This window comes from Saccopteryx bilineata, chromosome 3 (genome assembly GCF_036850765.1).
Source record: "Saccopteryx bilineata isolate mSacBil1 chromosome 3, mSacBil1_pri_phased_curated, whole genome shotgun sequence".
In the NCBI taxonomy this organism is placed as follows: Eukaryota; Metazoa; Chordata; class Mammalia; order Chiroptera; family Emballonuridae; genus Saccopteryx; species Saccopteryx bilineata.
Window position 1 is genome coordinate 160,062,803 of NC_089492.1, and position 23,364 is coordinate 160,086,166.

Sequence of the window (23,364 nt, forward strand, 5' to 3'; positions counted from 1 at the left end):
TTATAAAGGAGTTCCTGGAATCCTACTTCAATCAATAGGACTGAGGCTTTCCCCATCCACTCGAAGCTCTGTAGCTCTGACCAGTAACAGAAGCTCTATTCTGGTCAGGTTGATTTGGACCAATCAAACTGTAAGGATTTGGAATCCTCATTTGTATGAGGATGGACCATTCAGGGATGAGGGGCAGGGACTTCTATCCAGATAAGCCAGCTCCCCTCTGGCTGAAATGCACTTTCCCTTTTTACTTTAGACTGAAGACTGCCATCCCCCTGGCTAGAGCTGAAACACTGAAGAGCAAATTGGAAGAGGTGCTGAGCTGAGCTGCCTAACTAAAGAAGGGGCTGACCCTGGGGGCCACCTAGCTGCTGTGTTGTTTCCACAGCAATGTGTATCACAATTGAGCTGTTCCATACCTGTGCTGTTTTCACAGCTATATTGTATCACAACTGAGCTGTTCCAGAGTTGTGTTTTCACTGCTGTGCTGTATCACCATTGAGTTGTTTGCCCTGAATAAAGTTTCTTTCTTTATCACACTCCAAGTTGGGGATTCCTGGTGACATTGAATTAACACCAACAACCACCAGTTGACAGTTATGTACCACTGCTATTTTCTTAAATGTACGTTTTACTGTATGATTTTAGAGAAAGGAAGGAAAACAGAAACACCAATCTGTTCCTGTATGTGCCCTTACCAGGGAACGAATCCTCAACCTTTATGTATCAGGATGATACTCCAACCAACCCAGTTATTTGGCCAGGACTGTACCACTATGTTTTTATTTATTTACTAGCTGTACCTGGCCATGCATTGCTGTGGCTCATCCTGGTTAAATGGAAAAGAAAGAAAAGAGAAAGTGTACGTTTCTAATATGTTTTTCACAATGCTTGAGGGTATACAATATTTTTTGTTGTTCCATTGTCTGTGCAGATATAGAGGTTGTCTGGTTTGCCGACTCTAGAACACACAACATATAGTGTCCATGTGAGAAGCAATCTGTGTCTAGATCTAAACCGCACAATTCTAAAGATTAGCCCTGAGCTTTGTTAATGGTGATTGCAAACGCCAATCGAATTGGGAACTCCAATCTCTTAAATTGAACTGGCATATCCATTAGAATCAGGAATGCGAGGAATGAGGACATCTTCACTTTTGAAAGGTCCCGTCAAGATTATGGCTTCTCATCGCCCCCTGGTGGGCAGAGCGTCGCCCCATGGTGGGCGTGCCGGGTGGATCCCGGTCGGGCGCATGCGGGAGTCTGTCTGACTGTCTCTCCCTGTTTCCAGCTTCAGAAAAATGGAAAAAAAAAAAAAAAAAAAATTATGGCTTCTACGACGTTGCTCATTAATTTTTTTACTGCAAGCCATGTGCCGTTGCAAAGCTTTGGCTGGTTTGTATTTTGCAACATAATTGGCACGCTGATTTTCAATTGCAGTACCTGCGGTGGCATCCCTGATAGATCGAGTGAATTTAAATATTCTGTTGGATAATTAACCGCTTCATCTGCTTCCACAACAGTGTTGATGGACTTGTATGTGACTGCCTCGCCTTGAATGTTAGACTGAATAATGTTATTAAGTTCGTAGGCGTCTTTGTTCTTGGCCGCAAGAATAGCTTGTTCACTCAGCCAATCGTGATTCTTATAATTGGTTTGAATATTGGGAAATATTTTTTCAACCAATTCTTCTTTTGACGTCACTAAATTGCAGAAGTTATGAGGCAATAAAATTCATCCTGAGGTCAGATCAACCGGCATCTTTCTGTTCCCAATTTCCAGCAATTGAAGTGAGAATATCTCAGCTGATCGATCGTTTTGCAGCTGGACATGCATATTTGTAGTTAATTTTAACGTCTTTACATGTCGCCACAAAGTAGAGTATTTCAGGCAAGCATTTATTTCATCAGCTGGTGTCAATCAAGGAATTATAGGTAATGTCTGCCTGAAATCTCCTGCAAGCAATTTTTTTTTTTTTTTTTTTTTTTTTTTTTTTACAGAGACAGAGTCAGAGTCAGAGAGAGGGATAGACAGACAGGAACAGAGAGAGATGAGAAGCATCAATCATTAGTTTTTCATTGTGACACCTTAGTTGTTCATTGATTGCTTTCTCATATGTGCCTTGACCGTGGGCCTTCAGAAGACTGAGTAACCCCTTGCTCAAGCCAGCGACTTTGGGTCCAAGCTGGTGAGCTTTTCTCAAATCAGATGAGCCCGCCCTCAAGCTGGCGACCTCAGGGTCTCAAACCTGACTCCTCTGCATCCCAGTCCAATGCTCTATCCACTGCGCCACCACCTGGTCAGGCTCCTGTAGCAATATTAATGCATTCCCAAGTGGTCTGATGTTTCCACGCAAATCTTGCAATGATTGATAAAGAGCAGGGGTCCCCAAACTTTTTACACAGGGGGCCAGTTCACTGTCCCTTAGACCGTTGGAGGGCCGGACTATAAAAAAAAAACTATGAACAAATCCCTATGCACACTGCACATATCTTATTTTAAAGTAAAAAAACAAAATGGGAACAAATACAATATTTAAAATAAAGAACAAGTAAATTTAAATCAACAAACTGACCAGTATTTCAATGGGAACTATGGGCCTGCTTTTGGCTAATGAGATGGTCAATGTGCTCCTCTCACTGACCACCAATGAAAGAGGTGCCCCTTCTGGAAGTGCAATGGGGGCCGGATAAATGGCCTCAGGGGGCTGCATGCAGCCCATGGGCCGTAGTTTGGGGATCCCTGGTCCCCAAGAGCCTCGAGAGATTTTTTTGTGTGCCATTGTGCATTCATCCCAAACAATAAGTTTGCATTTCTGCAATACTTCTCCCATGCTGGATGCTTTGGAAATGTTGCATATGGGAGTTTCAATGAATTGCATGTTCAATGGCAATTTCAAAGCAGATGAGCAGTTCTTTCACCTGGTAGCAATATTACAGCTATTCCGGATGACGCAAGAGCTAAGGCTATGTCATCTTGGGTTCGAATTGTTGCCAGAATCAACCTAATTAAGAATGTTTTACCAATTCCTCCTGGCACATCTAAGAAGATTTCTCCAACCTCGTTATTGACAGTTTGCATTATTTGATCGTAAATGCCTTTTTGCTCAAGCGTTAGCTTAGGAATATTTGACTGCACATACGACAAAAGATCACCCGTGTTGTAATTTTGTTCACGATGCAATTCTACATCAAATGAAGCAGCAGCAGATCAATTCGGTGATGGCATTCCCAATTGATTGAGAACTTTGTTCGCGATTTTTTTTTAATAAATAAATTTGTATTTTAATGGGGTGACATCAATAAATCAGGGTACATATATTCAAAGAAAACATGTCCAGGTTATCTTGTCATTCAATTCTGTTGCATACTCATCACCCAAAGAAAGATTGTCCTCCGTCACCTTCTATCTAGTTTTCTTTGTGCCCCTCCCTCTCCCTCGCCCCCTCCTTCCCTCCCCCCACCCCCCATAACCACCACACTCTTGTCCATATCTCTTAGTCTCGTTTTTATGTCCCACCCATGTATGGAATCCTGCAGTTCTTGTTTTTTTCTGATTTACTTATTTCACTCTGTATAATGTTATCAAGATCCCACCATTTTGTTGTAAAGTGATCCGATGTCATCATTTCTTATGGCTGAATAGTATACCATGGTGTATATGTGCCACATCTTCTTTATCCAGTCTTCTATTTTTTTCTTTACAGTGATTAAAGCCTTTAAGCAAACTCTTGGCCAATACAGCAAGAATCCATAAAAGAGTCCTTAACATGTTCACCAAGTCCAAGTTGGCCCCAACACCATGCCAAATCCCTGAAAAATGCAACGCAACCCCAGTTCAGTCTGTTAGGAGCTGTCCCAAGGAGCAGGAGTCCAGTAAAAGTCCATCTCCAGGAAAAGTCCACATGGCACTGGAATTGTCACAATTCTATACTTTGCAGCTCACGTCCAAGTCCCAATGACTGCTGCTTCTAGCTGGTAATGATTCAGGTAGACTGGAAATGTTCGCAATTTCTAAGCACAAATCTTCAATCATTATCAACGCTTTGTTGTAGATTTCTGCTGTGAAATCCATGTTCATATTTGAATTTTCCTTGCGTATTTGTCGGAAAATATCTTCAGCCATGTGCGATTTATATTTCTCCCATAACATTGAAATAGAATAAAATATTTAGTATAGCATGTGTTATTTTTACGTCCAACAGATGAAGCTGTTTCTCAAAAAAAGCATGTTTTTACCTGTCACAGGTGTGACATCTATATAATAGTAGGTATATAAAAACATAAAAACAGCCTGACCAGGCGGTGGCGCAGTGGATAGAGCGTCGGACTGGGGTGCGGAGGAACCAGGTTTGAGACCTCGAGGTCGCCAGCTTGAGCACGAGCTCATCTGGTTTGAGCAAAGCTCACCAGCTTGGACCCAAGGTCACTGGCTCAAGCAAGGGGTTACTCAGTCTGCTGAAGGCCCACGGTCAAGGCGCATATGAGAAAGCAATCAATGAACAACTAAGGTGTTGCAACAAAAAACTGATGATTGATGCTTCTCATCTCTCTCCGTTCCAGGCTGTCTGTCCATATTTATCCCTCTCTCTGACTCTCTCTCTGTCCGTGTAAAAAACAAACAAAGAAACAAAAAACCCATAAAAACACATGTTTATTCAAATGCAACGTTGTGTCAAATTTTTAAAGCAATCGGTGAAGAACTTTCGTGAAGAACTTTCAGAGCCTGACCAGGTGGTGGCGGCGCAGTGGAGAGAGTGTCGGACTGGAACATGGAGGACCCAGGTTTCGAAACCCTGAGGTTTTGGCCCTGGCTGGTTGGCTCAGTGGTAGAGCATCGGCCTAATGTACAGAAGTCCCGGGTTCGATTCCTGGCCAGGGCACACAGGAGAGGCGCCCATCTGCTTCTCCACCCCTCCCCCTCTCCTTCCTCTCTGTCTCTCTCCTCCCCTCCCGCAGCTGAGGCTCCATTGGAGCAAAAGATGGCCCGGGCACTGGGGATGGCTCCTTGGCCTCTGCCCCAGGAGCTAGAGTGGCTCTGGTCGCAACAGAGCGACGCCCGGGATGGGCAGAGCATCGCCCCCTGGTGGGCATGCCGGGTGGATCCCGGTCGGGCGCATGTGGGAGTCTGTCTGACTGCCTCCCTGTTTCCAGCTTCAGAAAAATACAAAATAAAAAAAATAAAATTAAATAAAAAATAAAGAAACCCTGAGGTCGCCAACTTGGGCGCAGACTCATCTGGTTTGAGCAAGGCTCACTTGGTCTGCTGTGGCCTCCCAGTCAAGGCACATATGAGAAATCAATCAATGAACAACTAAAGAGCTGCAACGAAGAATTGATGCTTCTCATCTCTCTTCCTTTCTGTCTGTCCCTATCTGTCCCTCTCTCTGGCTCTGTCTCTGCCACATACACAAAAAAAGAACTTTCGGAGATTTAAGATTTTGAACAAACGAACATTTACATTTTTATTTATATAAGATTTATTTATTTTTGTGACAGAGAGAGAGAGAGAGAAAGAGACGGATAGGGACAGACAGACAGAAGGGAGAGAGATGAGAAGCATCAATTCTTTATTGCGGCGCCTTAGTTGTTCATTGACTGCTTTCTCATGTGTGACTTAACGGGGGTGGGGGTGGGGGGGCCTACAGCAGAGCAAGTGACCCCTTGCTCAAGCCAGTGACCTTAGGCTTCAAGCCAGAAACCTCTGGGCTCAAGCCAGCAACCATGGTATCATGTCTATGATCCCACGCTCAAGCCAGCAATCCTGCGCTCAAGCTGGTGAGCCCGTGCTCAAGCCGAATGAGCCCGTACTCAAGCTGGTGACTTTAGGGTTTTGAACCTGGGTCCTGTGTGTCCCAGTCTAAGCTTGCCACTGCGCCACCATCTGGTCAGACTGTAACACTACATTTTTATCTACTGTCTACTCATGGACACTTGGGTTGCTTCTACATCTTGTCTATTGCTAATAACAGTGAGATGAACATAGGGGTGCATATCCCTTTTCTAATTAGTGTTTTGGGTTCCCTTGGATATATGCCCAGAAATGGAATTGTTGGGTCATAAGGTAGTTCTATTTCGAAATTTTTGAGGACCTTTCATACTGCTTACCATAGCAGTGGTACTAATTTGCAATCCCCAAGTGTGCACAAGGGTTCCCTTTTCTCCACATCCTTACTAATACTGGTTGTTTGTTGATTTATAATTAAAAAAAAATTAGATTTATTGATTGATATTAGAGAGAGGGAAATGAATATATATAGAGAGAAACATCAATTTGTTGTTCCACTTATTTATGCATTCATTGGTTGTTTCTTGTATGTGCCCTAACTGGGGATCGAACCTGCAACATTTATGTATTAGGATAACACTCTAACCAACTGACCCACCCAGCTAGGGTGTTGATTTATTGATGATAGACATTCTCACAGGTATATAGTTTTAATTTGCATTTTTCTGATAAATAGAGACATTGAGCATCTTTTCGCATCTACTGGCCATCAGTATGTACTCTTTGGAGAAGTATCATATATATTCAGATCCTCTGCCCATGTTTTTTAATTGGATTGTTTATAAATTTTGGATATTAACCCCTTATCAGATGTATCATTAACAAATATGTTCTCCTGGCCTGACCTGTGGTGGCGCAATGGATAAAGTATTGGCCTAGAACGCTGAGGTCACCGGTTCAAAACCCTGCACTTGTCTGGTCAAGGCACATATGGGAATTGATGCTTCCTGCTCTTCCCCTTTTCTCTGTCTCTGTCTCTCTCTTCTCTAAAATAAATAAATAAAAATTTAAAAAAAGAGTAAAATATTAAAATTAAAATCTTAAAAAGCAAAACAAGCCCCCCCCAAAACAAATATGTTCTCCCATTTAGTAGGCTGTCTCTTTGTTTTGTTGATGGTTTCCTTTGCTCTGCAAAAACGTTTTAGCCTGACCAGGTGGTGGCGCAGTGGATAGAGTGTCGGACTGGGATGCGGAAGGACCCAGGTTCGAGACCCTGAGGTCACCAGCTTGAGCGCGGGCTCATCAGGTTTGAGCAAAAAAAAGGTCACCAGCTTGGACCCAAGGTTGTTGGCTCAAGCAAGGGGTTACTAGGTCTGCTGAAGGCCCACGGTCAAGGCACATATGAGAAAGCAATCAATGAACAACTAAGGTATCGCAATGAAAAACTGATGATTGATGCTTCTCATCTCTCTCCGTTCCAGGCTGTCTGTCCCTATCTATTCCTCTCTCTGACTCTCTCTCTGTCCCTGTAAAAAACAAAAACAAAAACAAAAAAAAATAGTCCCATTTGTATATTTTACCTTTTGCTTCCCTTGAGAATGGCTAAATTTTTTTTTTTTTTTTTTACAGGGACAGAGAGAGAGTCAGATAGAGGGATAGACAGGGACAGACAGACAGGAACGGAGAGAGATGAGAAGCATCAATCATCAGTTTTTCATTGAGACACTGTAGTTGTTCATTGATTGTTTTCTCATATGTGCCATGACCGCAGGCCTTCAGCAGACTGAGTAACCCCTCGCTTGAGCCAGTGACCTTGGGTCCATGCCAGTGAGCTTTTTTGCTCAAGCCAGATGAGCCCATGCTCAAGCTGGCTATCCTGGGGTCTTGAACCTGGGTCCTTCCGCATCCCAGTCCGACGCTCTATCCACTGTGCCACCGCCTGGTCAGGCTGGCTAAAATTTTAAAACATAGTGATAACACCAAATACTGGTAATGATGTAGAGAAACTGGATTATTCATAAATTCCTGGTAGGAATGTAAAATGGCAGTCATCCTAGAAAATAGTTTGGAAGTTTCTTACAAAACTAAATAGGCACTTACCATATGACCTAGCAATTGCACTTTTGGGCATTTATTCCAGAGAACTGAAAATTTATGTTTCCACAAATCTGTACATGATTGATCATAACAGTTTTAGAGATAGTCCAAAACTAGAAACAAATATCCTTCAATGGATGAATAGTTAAGCAAACTGTGTTACATCCTTATCATGGAATAATATTCAGCAATAAAAAGGAATGAACTATTCAAACAGACAACAACTTGGATGGATCTTAAGAAAATTATGCTAAAAGACAAAAGCCAATCTCAAAATGTTACATACGATCTCATTTATGTAACATTCTTTTTCTAAAAAATTCATTTCAGTGAGAGAGGTACAGGGGTGGGGGTGGGGAGAAAGACAGACAGATGGACAGACAGAAACATCAAGCTGTTCCTGTATGTGCCTTGATCAAACCAACAACCTCCACACTTTGGGATGACGCCCTAACCAACCAAGCTATCCTGCCAGAGCCCCTTATGTAACATTCTTGAAATGACAAAAGTATAGAGAAAGAAAAACAGAGGAGTTAGTTGTTGCCAGGGATTAGGAATAAGGTGGAAAGGGAGGTTAACTGTGGCCATAAAAGAGTAGCACAAGGGATCCTTGTGATGAAACTATTCTGTTGTCTTGACTGTGGTGGTACTCACACAAAATTATACATGTATTAAATTGCATAGAACTAAGTACACACACAAACACACAAATGAACGCATATAAAAAACTGGGAAGAAATCTCAGTAAGGTTGGTGGATTTTTATCAATGTCAATTTCCTCTGTGTGATATTTTACTATAGTTAAGCAAAATGTTACTACTGGGGGAAATCAGATGATGTATATGAGATCTCTAGGTATCATTTCTTCCAAAAGTACATGAATCTAAAATTATCTCAAAATAACAAGTTAAAAATTATATTTAGGTTTTAAGATGAATTATAATTTTTTATTAAAACAGAAGGTTTACCTAGTTATTTGGTTTGATTGATTTAAAAATTAGCTATATATCGTCTGACTGGTAGTGGCTCAGTGGATAAAGAGTCGACCTGGGACACTGAGGCCTCAGGTTTGAAACCCCAGGCTTGCCAGCTTCAGTGTGGGGTTACCAGCTTGAGCATGGGATCACTGACATGATCCCATGGTCATTGGCTTGAGCCCAAAGTTGCTGGCTTGAGCAAGGAGTCACTTGCTCTGCTGGAGCCTCCAGGTCAAGGCACATATGAGAAGGCAATCAATGAACAACTAAGGTGCCACAACTCCAAGTTGATGCTTCTCATCTCCCTCCCTCCCACTCCCTCTTTCTTTCTCCCAAAACAAAAAGAGTTAGCTTATATTCTCTGAGTCAACTGTATTCTCTGAATTAATTGGTAGCAATGAAAAGCAGCTTATATATATAAGTGGAAATAGAACTTTAGTCTGGTATTTAAAATTTCCTGCAGATAATTCATAAAATCTCATCGTTCTTTCTTTGGGTCTGATTAAACACATTTTTTAAAAGTAGTGTGGTTGGGCCCTGGCCAGGTTGATCAGTGGGTTAGAGAATTGTCCCAATATGCCAAGGTTGTGGGTTTGATTCCCAGTCAGGACACATACAAGTGTCAACCCATGATTGCCTGGTCTGTGGTAGTACAGTGGAAAAAGCATGGACCATTGACCGAATCACTGGTTTGAAACTCTTGGCTTGCCTGGTCAAGGCACATATGAGAAGTATATTAGTTGATGCTTCCCATTCTTCCCACCCACCCCCGCCTTTCTCTCTCTAAAATCAATAAATAAAATACTTAGGTACATTTTGAATAAGTAATATGATACATTGCCTGACCAGGCAGTAGCACAGTGGATAGAGCGTCAGACTGGGATGCCAAGGACCCAGGTTTGAGACACCGAGGTCACCAGCTTGAGTGCGGGCTCATCTGGTTTGAGCAAAAGCTCACCAGCTTGGACCCAAGGGTGCTGGCTGGAGCAAGGGGTTACTCGGTCTGCTGAAGGCCCGCAGTCAAGGCACATATGAGAAAGCAATCAATGAACAACTAAGATGTCGCAATGAGCAACGAAAAACTAATGATTGATGCTTCTCATCTCTCCGTTCCTGTCTGTCTGTTCCTGTCTATCCCTCTCTCTGACTCTCTATCTCTGTAAAAAAAAAAAAAAAATAGCATATACAGTGAAAAGCTTCCCATCCATCCCAAACTACTCAGATGTCCCCCCAGAAACCAACCAATGTTATCAATATTATCACTGAAAACAAACAAAAAACAAAAGAAAAATAAGTAATACATTCACATGGTTCAAAAATTAAAAGCATATACAGCCTGACCAGGCAGAGGTGCAGTGGATAGAGCGTCGGACTGGGATGCGGAGGACCCAGGTTCAAGACCCTGAGGTCGCCAGCTTGAGCGCAGGTTCAACTGGTTTGAACATGGCTGACCAGCTTGGACCCAAGGTCGCTAGCTCGAGCAAGGGGTTACTCGGTCTGCTGAAGGCCCACGGTCAAGGAACATATGAGAAAGCAATCAATGTACAACTAAGTGCCACAACGAAAAACTGATGGCTGATGCTTCTCATCTCTCTGCGTTCCTGTCTGTCTGTCCCTATCTATCCCTCTTTCTGACTCTCGACTGTCTCTGTAAAAAAAAAAGCATATACAGTAAAAAGCTTCCCATCAATCCCAGCTACTCAGATGTCCCCCCAGAAACCAATCAATGTTATCAATATTATCACTGAATGTCCTCCCAGAGATGATCTATGAATACATTAGCAAATATATCATACATATGTTTCTCCTTTAAAAAATAAAAATGTAGCGCCTGATCAGGCAGTGGCGCAGTGGATAGAGCATTGGACTGCGATGCTGAGGACCCAGGTTCAAAACCCTGAGGTTGCCAACTTGCGCTTACGCTAACCAGCTTGAGCGTGGGGTTGCTCGTTTGAGACCAAAGGTCACTGGCTTAAAGCCCAAGGTTGCTGGCTTGAGCCCAGGGTTGCTGGCTTAAGCAAGGGGTTACTTGCTCTGCTGTAACCACCACCCCCACCACGTCAAGGAACATACGAGAAAGCAGTCAATGAACAACTAAGGTGCCTCAATGAACAACTAAGGTGTTACAATGAACAACTGATGCTTCTCCCTTCTGGTCTGTCCTTATCTGTCCCTCTCTCTGTCTCTCTCGCTGTCCCTGTCATAAATAAATAAATAAATAAATAATAAAGCATACTCTATACCCTGTCCTGTATGTTCCTTTGGTCACTTCATATATTTAGAGATCAGACCATACTAGCACATAAGAAATTCCTGTTTTTATTTTTATTTATTTTTGTGATAGAGACAGAGAGAGGGACATACAAGAAGAGAGAGAGATTAAAAGCATCAATTCTTTGCTACAGCACCTTAGTTGTTCACTGATTGCTTTCTCATATATGCCTTGATGGGGGGCAGGGGGAGACAGCAGAGCAAGTGACCCTTTGCTCAAGGCAGCGACCTTGGGCTCAAGCCAGCGACCTTGGGCTTCAAGCCAGCAACCATGGGATCATGTTTATTATCCCACGCTCAAGCCAGTGACCCTGTGCTCAAGCTATTGAGCCTGCACTCAAGCTGGCGACCTCAGAGCTTCAAACCTGGGTCCTCTGCATCCCAGTCTAACCCTCTAGCTACTGTGCCACCGCGTGGTAAGGCCCTCACTGTTTTGTTTTGTTTTTTTCAAATTTTTTTATTTATTCATTTTAGAGAGGAGAAAGGGAGAGAGAGAGACAAAGAGGGAGAGAGAGAGGAGAGAGAGACAGAGAGAGAAGGTGGGGAGGAGCTGGAAGCATCAACTCCCATATGTGCCTTGACCAGGCAAGCCCAGGGTTTTGAACCGGCAACCTCAGCATTTCCAGATCGACGCATTTCCACTGTGCCACCACAGGTCAGGCAGGCCCTCACTGTTTTTAATAGCTGCAGAGTATTTGTACCATAATTTATTTATCCAGTTCCCTATTAACATGTACTTTAGTTCTTTTCAATCATTGATGATTTAAATAATGCTGGAATGAATAACATTATATATGTCATTTCTGTGTGTGGATATAAATTCGTAGGAAAATAACTTTTTGCCAAAAGGTATGTGCATCATTATTAGTGATAGATACTGCCAATTTACTCTTTAGAGGATGCATTAATTTACGTTCTCACTGGCAATTTAATAGAGTGCCTGTTTCTCCACACCCTGGACAACATAATGTTATAATGGTATCTTTACAGTATTTATTTGCATTTCTTATGCTATGAATGAAGTAGGCTGAAGAACCATCAGTATTTTCTTTTCTGTGACCTACTGGTTCCTATCATTTGCTGTTTCTACCAGTTTATGGTTTTTACTCACACATTTTATATCTATTAAGAAAATTTGCCTTGGCAGCCTGGTTCCTCTTTCTTTTGCAGAGCTTCCTTGCCCCACCTGGCATCTGACATTCTTGCATTCCCACTACTCACCCTAATGCCTTATTTTTAGAAGAGAGTTCAGTGTCTAAAATATCTTTTCTTAACTTGGGTGGTGAGTACACAATACAATATACAGATGATGCATTACAGAATTGTACACCAGCCTGACCTGTGGTGGCACAGTGGATAGAACATTGACCTGGAATGCAGAGGTCACCAGTTCAAAACCCTGGGCTTGCCTGGGCATGGCACACAGGAGAAGCAATCAATGAACAGCTAAAGTGAAACAACTATGAGATGATACTTCTCCTCCCTCAACCCCTCTACTCTCTTTCTCTCTATATAAAATAAATAAAATCTTAAAAAAAAAAACAGAATTGTACACCAGAAGAAACCTTTATAATTTTATTAATGTCACTCCAATAAATTAATAAAAAACCACTTAGTATAAAAGAAACAATCAACTGGATTATATTAAAATTAAGAATTTTGTTCATCTAAGAAAAACTTTTTTAAAATGTATCTTTTCATAAAAAACTGTCTAATGGGGTAACTCACCTTGCTGTCCATCTTGCATAGTTACAATAAATGGCTGGCCAATGGCTCTAGTAGGAATTGCAGTTTGGATATTACCAAGAGGGACTCCATCAGTCACTATGGTGATCACCTTCTGGCTTCCACTCCCCATCACTTGCTGGATTGATGAATCAACAGAATTTCCTTCTATGATTTCTTCTGAATTAGCTAGAGGTGACAAAAATAAATTTAAAATTTCATTTTTTTGAAATATGGAAGTTTAGCAATTTCAGTCTCCTTGAAATTGATAGCATCGTGGATAGGAAAACTTGGAAAAAAAAGTTAAGATTTAACTGCACAAAAGCAAGCTCTGACAATGCTAAGTCAGAGGAGAAATGAAACAGAAAATGTATTAACCGTATTTTCTAAAATGTCTTCATTGAGATGCTAATAGCTTTCACTAAAGATGGGTCCTATGGACAAATACAATCCTGAAGTTCTGGCTTAAACATGCTTAAACTTTTTTGTTTGCTTGTTTTGTAGGATGTATCAGAGACCCAGAGACTGCAACAGGCTAAAGGGCACTATGATTCTCCAATATCAGATAAGACATGCTGAGTTTACACAACATATTTGATCTTAAACACTTTTTGGGGGGCCCTAGATGGTAGCTCAGTTGGTTAGAGCATCATCCTAATCATCATGCCAAAATTACAGGTTCAATCCCTGGTCAGAGCACATACAAAAATCAACCTATGGGCCCTGGCCGGTTGGCTCAGCAGTGGAGTGTCGGCCTGGTGTGCGGGGGACCCAGGTTCGATTCCCGGCCAGGGCACACAGGAAGGGCGCCCATTTGCTTCTCCATCCGCCCCCCTTCCTCTCTGTCTCTCTCTTCCCCTCCCGCAGCCGCAGCCGAGGCTCCATTGGAGCAGGGATGGCCCCGGCGCTGGGGATGGCTCCTTGGCCTCTGCCCCAGGCGCTAGAGTGGCTCTGGTTGAGGCAGAGCTACGCCCCTGCTGGGCAGAACATCGCCCCCCTGGTGGGCAGAGCGTTGCCCCTGGTGGGCGTGCAGGGTGGATCCCGGTCGGGCGCATGCAGGAGTCTGTCTGACTGTCTCTCCCCGTTTCTGGCTTCAGAAAAATACAAAAAAAAAAAAAAAAAAAAAATCAACCTATGAATGTATTAATAAGTGGAACAACAAATACATGTTTCTCTCTTCTTCTCTTCTTTTTCTCTCTCCCACTCTCTCTCTGTCTTCCTCTCCCCCTCTTCTCTCCTTTACCCTCTAAAATCATTCAATAAAGAAACTTTAAATAAAAAGAAGTAGCCTGACCAGGTGGTGGCACAGTGGATAGAGCATCGGACTGGGATGCCAAGGACCCAGGTTCGAGACCCCGAGGTCGCCAGCTGAGTATGAGCTCATCTGGTTTGCGCAAAAGCCCACCAGCTTGGACCCAAGGTCACTGGCTGGAGCAAGGGGTTACTCAGTCTGCTGAAGGCCCGTGGTCAAGGCACATATGAGAAAGCAATAATGAACAACTAAGGTGTCGCAATGTACAACGAAAAACTAATGATTGATGCGTCTCATCTCTCCGTTCCTGTCTGTCCCTGTCTATCCCTCTCTCTGACCCTCTCTGAAAAAAAAAATAAAATAAAAATAAAAAGAAGTAATCTAAGCATAAAAACACTTTTTTTAAGGAAGCACTTGAAAGTGTATATGAGACACACTCATGTAACTCAATGGAAACAGAGCATTCACACCCATTAGAAATAAAGAACAGTTAAACATAAATAGTTGAAAGATCCCTGATAGATCATCTAATCCAACCATCATGCTAGAAATGCAGAAGCTGAGACCTAAAAAAGTTAAGGAAGTTATTCAAGATCGAAGAGTAAATTTAAAAAACAGCAAGCACAAGTTTAATCTACTGCTTTTCCTTCTGCCATGCTGCTCACCAATACACATCTGAGTAGCGATCTTTATAATTGCTGCCAGCCAGCAAAATGGGACTGGAGGAATGTTCTCACTACCTAATTGTCAATAACAGAAAGAAATCACACAATCTGTTTTCATTTTGGATGGAGCACTTTGCAGAGGGTTCCAGACAGATTCCTAGACCACTACGTGGTCCTATCTTCAACTTTCTGTCCTCATCTATACATAGCCTCAGCTTTTCCCAACAGATCACTAATTGATTTGAAAACTTTTCTAAAAATTTATTAATTTTAGAGAGAAAAAGAGAGAGAGAGAAATATTGACTTGTTGTTCTACTCATCTGTGTATTCACTGGCTGCCTCCTATATGTGCCCTGACCTGGGATCAATCAATCAATGAACAACTAAGGTGTTGCAACAAAAAACTAATGATTGGCCCTGGACGGTTGGCTCAGCGGTAGAGCGTCGGCCTAGCGTGCGGAGGACCCGGGTTCGATTCCCGGCCAGGGCACATAGGAGAAGCGCCCATTTGCTTCTCCACCCCTCCGCCGCGCCTTCCTCTCTGTCTCTCTCTTCCCCTCCCGCAGCCAAGGCTCCATTGGAGCAAAGATGGCCCGGGCGCTGGGGATGGCTCTGTGGCCTCTGCCCCAGGCGCTAGAGTGGCTCTGGTCGCAACATGGCGACGCCCAGGATGGGCAGAGCATCGCCCCCTGGTGGGCAGAGCGTCGCCCCCTGGTGGGCGTGCCGGGTGGATCCCGGTCGGGCGCATGCGGGAGTCTGTCTGACTGTCTCTCCCTGTTTCCAGCTTCAGAAAAATGCAAAAAAAAAACAAAAAAAAAACACTAATGATTGATGCTTCTCATCTCTTTTCATTCCTGCCTGTCTGTCCCTGTCTATCCCTCTCTCTCTCTCTCTATCCCTGTAAAAAAAAAAAAAAAAAAAAAAAAAAAAATATATATATATATATATATATATATATATATATATATATGTCCACCAACAGAATAGTCCTAGGATACTTTCAGTTAATTCTTTTATTTTTTTAATTTTTAAATTGATTTTTAGAAAGAGAGAGACAGAGAAAAAGAAACACTGACTTGCTGTTCCACACATTTGTGCTGTCATTGGTTGATTCTGGTATGTGCCCTGTCTGGGGGTCAAACCAGCAATGTCGGTGTGTGGAGAAGATGCACTAATCAACAGAGTTCCACAGCCAGGGCCCACTTTCAGCTAATTCTTTTTAGGTTTTTTTTTTTGTTTGTTTTGTTTTGTATTTTTCCGAAGCTGGAAACGGGGATAGACAGTCAGATAGACTCCTGCATGCGCCGGACTGGGATCCACCTGGCACGCCCACCAGGGGGCGATGCTCTGTCGCGACCAGAGCCACTCTAGCGCCTGGGGCAGAGGCCAAGGAGCCATCCCCAGCGCCCAGGCCATCCTTGCTCCAATGGAGCCTCGCTGCGGGAGGGGAAGAGAGAGACAGAGAGGAAGGAGAGGGAGAGGGGTGGAGAAGCAGATGGGCGCTTCTCCTGTGTGCCCTGGCCGGGAATTGAACCTGGGACTTCTGCACACCAGGCCGACGCTCTACCACTGAGCCAACCGGCCAGGGCCTCAGCTCTTTTTTTTTTTTTTTTTTTTTACAGAGGCAGAGATAGACAGGGACAGACAGACAGGAACGGAGAGAGATGAGAAGCATCAATCGTCAGTTTCTCGTTGCGCGTTGCAACTTCTTAGTTGTCCATTGATTGCTTTCTCACATGTGCCTTGACCGTGGGCCTTCAGCAGACCGAGTAACCCCCTGCTGGAGCCAGGGACCTTGGGTCCAAGCTGGTGAGCTCTTTGCTCAAGCCAGATGAGCCCGCGCTCAAGCTGGCGACCTCGGGGTCTCGAACCTGGGTCCTTACGCATCCCAACCCGACGCTCTATCCACTGCACCACCACCTGGTCAGGCCTCAGCTAATTCTTAAAAAATAGAAGATGGGCCTGACCAGGCGGTGGCGCAGTAGATAGAGCATCAGACTGGGATGCGGAAGGATCCAGGTTCGAGACCCCAAGGTCGCCAGCTTGAGCGTGGACTCATCTGGTTTGAGCAAAAAGCTCACGGCTTGGACCCAAGGTCGCTGGCTCCAGCAAGGGGTTACTTGGTCTGCTGAAGGTCCATGGTGAAGGCACATATGAGAAAGCAATCAATGGACAACTAAGAAGTCGCAATGCGCAACGAGAAACTAACGATTGATGCTTCTCATCTCTCTCCGTTCCTGTCTGTCTGTCCCTGTCTATCTCTGGCTCTGTAAAAAAAAAGAAGATGGGAAACAAGAAGTCCCTCAACCATTCAGGAAAAGAAAGTCCTTTAACCCAATTGAATAACACAACCTAAATTTATCTAACTTTTCTTTTACATGCACTACTTAAGCATCAAGTAGGCCAATCTCCTAAAGGGGGAAAGCTAGGTAGAACTATTTCTCGGTTAAGATGACATTGGAGAGATCACCTCTATTGTGGGACGGTTTAGTAATTTCAATTAGCAGTTGTCAACATATGGAAGAGAGAAAAGAGAGGTTTGCCAAAAGCAACACGATAAACATGATATAGACCCATGGGAGCCAAGGCTAAGAATCTCCACCCTCGATGTCTTCAATTTTGCTTACCATTCCAGATCAAGGACTAGAAAATTTCAGTAGTTAGATTAAAGATCAAATCGCCTGACCAGGCGGTGGCACAGTGGATAGAGCGTCAGACTGGGATGCAGAAGACCCAGGTTCGAGACCCAGAGGTTGCCAGCTTGAGCAAGGGCTCATCTGGTTTGAGCAAAAGCTCACCAGGTTGAGCCCAACGTCGCTGGCTCAAGCAAGGGGTTACTTGGTCTGCTGAAGGCCCACGGTCAAGGCACATAAAAATAAAAATAAATAAATAAATAAATTAAAAAAAAAGATAAAGTGATTTTAAATGTCAATGAACTATGAAACCATGGTCACTACTGCCCCCTTGTGGGCATGATAGTCGATCTTCACTGAAAAGTTAATTCTCACACTAGCTATTACTGAAGCCCTGCTATAAAATACAAAATATTAAAGTCTCACAACCACCTCATAAAGTATATATTATTATATCTCAGTTTTATATATAAGTAAAGAAGGCTTAGAGAAGTAACTAGTTTTTCTATAGTCGAGCATCTTGTCAATTAATAAATCAGTATTTGAATGCAGACCTGAATGTACAATTCTATATATACTGCTGACAAAAATTAGGGGATACTTCAAAATGAATATGAAGCTATAAAATATCCCCTAATTTTTGTGAGCAGTATATATTAGGTATATACTCTTTCCATACTATCTCTCAGTAGTAACATTTAAATATCTTCCTTTGATATTATATAAACTGAAGTAGAAATACTATTGCTTTATTTTTTTTCAAGAGAGGATCAGGCAATGGCACAGTGACCCAGGTTTGAAACCCTAAGGTCGCTGGCTTGAGCGTAGGGTCATGGGCTTGAGCGTGGGATCACAGACATGACCCCATGGTCACTGACTTGAAGCCCAAAGTTGCTGGCTTGAAGAAGGGCTTCGGCTGGCTCAGCTGTAGTGGTCAAGGCACATATGAGAAAGCAATCAATGAACAACTAAGGTACTGCAACGAAGAATTGATGCTTCTCATCTCTCTCCCTTTCTGTCAGTCTGTCTCTCTCTCTTTTGCTTTTTTTTTTTTTTTTTACAGGGACAGAGAGAGTCAGACAGAGGGATATATAGGGTCAGACAGGAACAGAGAGAGATGAGAAGTATCAATCATCAGTTTTTCGTTGTGACACCTTAGTTGTTCATTGACTGCTTTCTTATATGTGTCCTGACTGTGGGGCTACAGCAGACCGAGGAAGCCCTTGCTCAAGCCAGCGACCTTGAGTCTAAGCTGGTGAGCTTTTTTTTTTTTTGCTCAAGCCAGATGAGCCCACGCTCAAGCTGGCGACCTCGGGGTCTAGAACCTGGGTCCTCTGCATCCCAGTCTGATGCTCTATCCACTGTGCAACCGCCTGGTCAGGCTCTCTCTTGCTTAAAAAAACAAAAACAAAAATTAAGACACACACACAAAGGGAAAGAGATGAGAAGCACCAACCTGTGGTTGCGTCACTTCAGTTGTGCATTGATTGCTTCTCATATGTGCCTTGACTGGGGGCTCCGGTAGAGCCAGTGACCCCTTGCTCAGCCAGTGACCTTGGGCTCAGCCAGAGACCTTTGGGCTCAAGCCGGTAACCATGGAATCATGTAGATGATCCCACACTGAAGCTGGCGACCCTGCACTCAAGCTAGTAAACCTGCACTCAAGCTGGCAACCTCAGGGTTTTGAACCTGGGACCTCATGTCCAGGCGATATTCTATATTCTCTGTGCCACCAACAGTCAGGCTACAGTTGCTTTTTTTCCTTCTTTTGATTAAGTGAGAGGTGGGGAGGTGGGGAGGCAGGGAGGCAGAGAGACGGACTCCCACATGCTCCCCAACTGGGATCCACTCCACAAGCCCTCTACACAGTGATGCTCTGCTCATATGGAGCCGCTGCTCTGCTGCTTGGCAATCGAGGTATTTCAGCACCTGAGGTGAGGCCATGGAACCATCCTCATTTCTTGGGGCCAACTTGCTCAAATCATTCAAGCCATGGCTATGGGAGAGGAGGTGGGAGAGAGAGAAAGAGATAAAGAGAGGGGGGAGGGGTGAAGCAGATGGCCACTTCTCCTGTGAGCCCTGACCAGGAATTGAATCCAGGACTTCCATAAGCCAGGCTGATGCTCTACTGCTGAGCCAATCAGCCAGGGCTCAGTTTCTTATTTTTAAGTAAAAGTCAGAATCAGAAAAAACAAGAGTACCTGGAAAACTTATTTAAATAAAGACACAAGTTCCTTTGTTTTAAAACAAGTCTTTGTAAAAAGATGTTGAAAAAAGTTCAGTTTTCTCATTTTTAAAGTTTACTTATTGATTGACTGATTTTAGAGAGAGAGGAAGGAAGAGAAAAAGAAACATCAATAAGTTTCTGTATGAGCCCTGACTGAGGATCAAGATCAAACCCATAACCTCTGTGCACTGGGAAGATGTTCCAACCAACCAAGCTATCTGGCCAGGGCAAGTTTTCTCCCTTTTAAAAATTTATTTATTTATTTATTTATTTGAGAGAGAGACAGAAAGGGAGATGAGAAGCATCAATTCATAGTTGCAGTGCTTTACTTTTCATTGATTGCTTTCTCATATGTGCCTTGACCAGGGTTCAAACTAAGCCAGTGATCCCTTGCACAATCCAGCGACTTTGGGCTTCAAGCCAGAGACCCCGTGCTCAAGCCAGTGAGCCCACACTCAAACTGGATGAGCCCGTGCTCAAGCCAGTGACCTCAGGGTTTCGAACCTGGGTCTTTGGTGTTCCAGGCCAACCCTCTATCAAGCCAGTGACCTCAGAGTTTCGAACCTGGGTCTTTGGTGTTCCAGGCCAACCCTCTATCCACCACCTGGTTAGGCAAGTTTTCTCCTTTTTAGAAAGGCATTTTTGTTAGAAACATACAAGTTTCAAAGATCAACACCAAATGCTTTTCTCTGTTCTCTGTTGTTATATATATTCTCAAGAATAAATTAAGGCTCTTATACTTTATTCAAATAATCACATTCCAGCAACCACTTATGTGACTTTTTAGTGCTTTAGAGAGAAAGAGAGAGAAGTGGGAAGCATCAACTCATAGTAGTTGCTTCTTTTTTTTAGAGACACAGAAAGAGAGATGGAGAGACAGGAACATCGAACTGTGTCTGTCTGTGCCTGACTGAGGATTGAACCCGCAACCTTCAGGAGTAGATGCTTCTTGCATGTGCCTTGACCAGGCAAGCCTGGGGTTTCAAACCGGGGACCTACAGCATTCCAGGTCAATGCTTTATCCACTGTGCTACCACAAGTCAGGCACCATTTCTGTTTGTTCTGTTTTATTTACTATAGCTTTGGATTATGAATATTTAACTATTTCCCTTAGCAGTACTATATTATAGCACCCTTATATTTTCATTTTGGGGGTCAGGCATAACCCTTCAACAGATTAATCTGTATTTTACTTTTAACCAGTAAGCACTCAGTTATAACTTCCATGTCTGATTTTCCCTTCCCCCAGAAAGAGTAAGTGCATATTAGCTTTTAGCTTTAAAATCTATTATAGCCTGGCCCTGGCCGGTTGGCTCAGTGGTAGAGCGTCGGCCTGGCGTGCAGGGGTCCCGGGTTCGATTCCCGGCCAGGGCACACAGGGGAAGCGTCCATCTGCTTCTCCACCCCTCCCCCTCTCCTTCCTCTCTGTCTCTCTCTTCCCCTCCCGCAGCCGAGGCTCCATTGGAGCAAAGATGGCCCAGGCGCTGGGGATGGCTCCTTGGCCTCTGCCCCAGGCGCTAGAGTGGCTCTGGTCACGACAGAGTGAGGCCCCGGAGGGGCAGAGCATCGCCCCCTGGTGGGCGTGCCAGGTGGATCCTGGTCGGGCGCATGCGGGAGTCTGTCTGACTGTCTCTCCCCATTTCTAGCTTTGGAAAAATACAAAAAAAAAAAAAAAAGTCTATTATAGCCTGACCTGTGGTGGCGCAGTGGATAAAGCGTCAACCTGGAAACGCTGAGGTTGCCGGTTCAAAACCCTGGGCTTGCCTGGTCAAGACACATGGGAGTTGATGCTTCTTGCTCCTCCCCCTTCTTTCTCTTTCTCTCTCTCTCTCTCTCCCCTCTCTATAATGAATAAATAAAATCTTAAAAAAAAATCTATTGGCCTGACCTGTGGTGGCGCAGTGGATAAAGCGTTGACCTGAAAATGCTGAGGTCGCCGGTTCAAAACCCTGGGATTGCCTGGTCAAGGCACATATGGGAGTTGATGCTTCCAGCTCCTCCTCCCTTCTCTCTCTCTGTCTCTTCTTTCTCTGTCACTCCCTCTCCTCTCTAAAATGAATAAATTAAAAAAAAATCTATTATAAGTTGCCTGACCAGTGGTGGCACAGTGCATAGAGCATCAACCTGGGATGCTGAGGACCCAGGTTTGAGTCCCTGAGGTCACCAGCTTGAGCGTGGGCTCATCTGGCTTGAGCATAGGCTTACTAGCTTGAGTGCATGGTTGCCAGCTTGAACGTGGGAGGGATCACAGACAAGACCCCATAGTCGCTGGCTTGAGCACAAAGGTCACTGGCTCGAAGCCCAAGGTCGCTGGTTTGAGTCCAAGGACCATGGCTTGAGCAAGAGGTCACTGGCTCAGCTGGAGCCTCCTGATCAAGGCATGTATGAGAAACAATACATGAACAACTAAAGTGATGGAACTACGAGTTGATGCTTCTCATCTCTTTCCCTTTCTGCCTGTCTGATTGTCTGTCTCTCTCACTAAAGAAGAAAAAAAAATCTATTGCAAATCATCTATTTTGGGAAGATTTTAATAAAGGAGTGGGTATCAGAGAGGGTATCTATTCATCTCATAGGAAAACCTGGGGTTTTCATTTCTTTTCTTTCAGAGACAGAGAGAATCAGACAGAGGGATAGACAGGGACAGACAGACAGGAATGGAGAGATGAGAAGCATCAATCATTAGTTTTTTGTTGCGCATTGCGACACCTTAGTTGTTCATTGATTGATTTCTCATATGTGCCTTGACTGCGGGCCTTCAGCAGACCGAGTAACCCTTGCTCAAGCCAGCGACCTTGGGTCCAAGCTGGTGAGCTTTTGCTCAAACCAGATGAGCCTGCACTCAAGCTGGCGGCCTTGGGATCTCAAACCTGGGTCTTCTGCATCCCAGTCTGATGCTTTATCCAGTGCGCTACCGCCTGGTCAGGCTCGGGTTTTCATTTTAAGTCTAAAATAAATGCCACATTATCAGAATATTACCTGAGGTTGTTTTGGTATTGGTTGAAGAAACTAGACTAGTGAGGTTGACAACTTCTCCTGATGTGAAGATAAATGGGGTAGCCATAGTCACGGGGTTGGCTCTTTCAGAATTAGCATTCACCTGATTCTGCATTGCTTCCTAAAAAACAAGGTGGATATTTCAAAGTCAGAACACATATTAGCCCTAGTTACACAGTTACTAGTTATCCTCTACACCCACTACTCTACCAAGTAGAACTAGTTCTAGCACACAATGTCCCAGGGAGCTCTAATTAAGACAACGGTTTATTTTTTTGGCTCTATCTGATTAGCCTGGTCGGTTTAGAGCAGGGGTCCCCAAACTACGGCTCGCGGGCCACATGTGGCCCCCTGAGGCCATTTATCCAGCCCCCGCTGCACTTCCAGAAGGGGCACCTCTTTCATTGGTGGTCAGTGAGAGGAGCACATTGACCATCTCATTAGCCAAAAGCAGGCCCATAGTTCCCATTGAAATACTGGTCAGTTTGTTGATTTAAATTCACTTGTTCTTTATTTTAAATATTGTATTTGTTCCCGTTTTGTTTTTTTACTTTAAAATAAGATATGTGCAGTGAGCATAGGGATTTGTTCATAGTTTTTTTTATAGTCCGGCCCTCCAACAGTCTGAGGGACAGTGAGCTGGCCCCCTGTGTAAAAAGTTTGGGGACCCCTGGTTTAGAGTGTCCTCCCAAAACACCAAGGTTGTGGGTTGGATTCATGGTCAGGGCACATACGGGAAGTGCCCAATGAATGCACAATTAAGTGAAACAAAGAAATGCTTCCTTCCTTTTCTCTCTTTC

The 23,364-nt window shown here is 43.8% G+C and overlaps 1 protein-coding gene and 1 non-coding gene across 13 annotated transcripts in view; one reads left to right on the forward strand and one right to left on the reverse strand.

The window, feature by feature from the left end:
- The window catches only part of GABPB2 (GA binding protein transcription factor subunit beta 2), an 80,732-nt gene that overhangs the window by 27,233 nt on the left and 30,135 nt on the right, over positions 1-23,364 (reverse strand). For all 12 annotated transcript variants that reach the window (XM_066267990.1, XM_066267988.1, XM_066267989.1 and 9 more), the window contains 2 exons: positions 22,547-22,685; positions 12,794-12,979 (listed from right to left, as the gene is read on the reverse strand). In XM_066267990.1, the coding sequence (XP_066124087.1) occupies positions 12,794-12,979; positions 22,547-22,685 (325 nt within the window). The remainder of the gene's footprint in view (positions 1-12,793; positions 12,980-22,546; positions 22,686-23,364) is intronic.
- TRNAI-AAU (transfer RNA isoleucine (anticodon AAU)) lies at positions 4,800-4,875 on the forward strand. The gene has a single exon. It is a non-coding gene; the product is annotated as a tRNA-Ile (tRNA).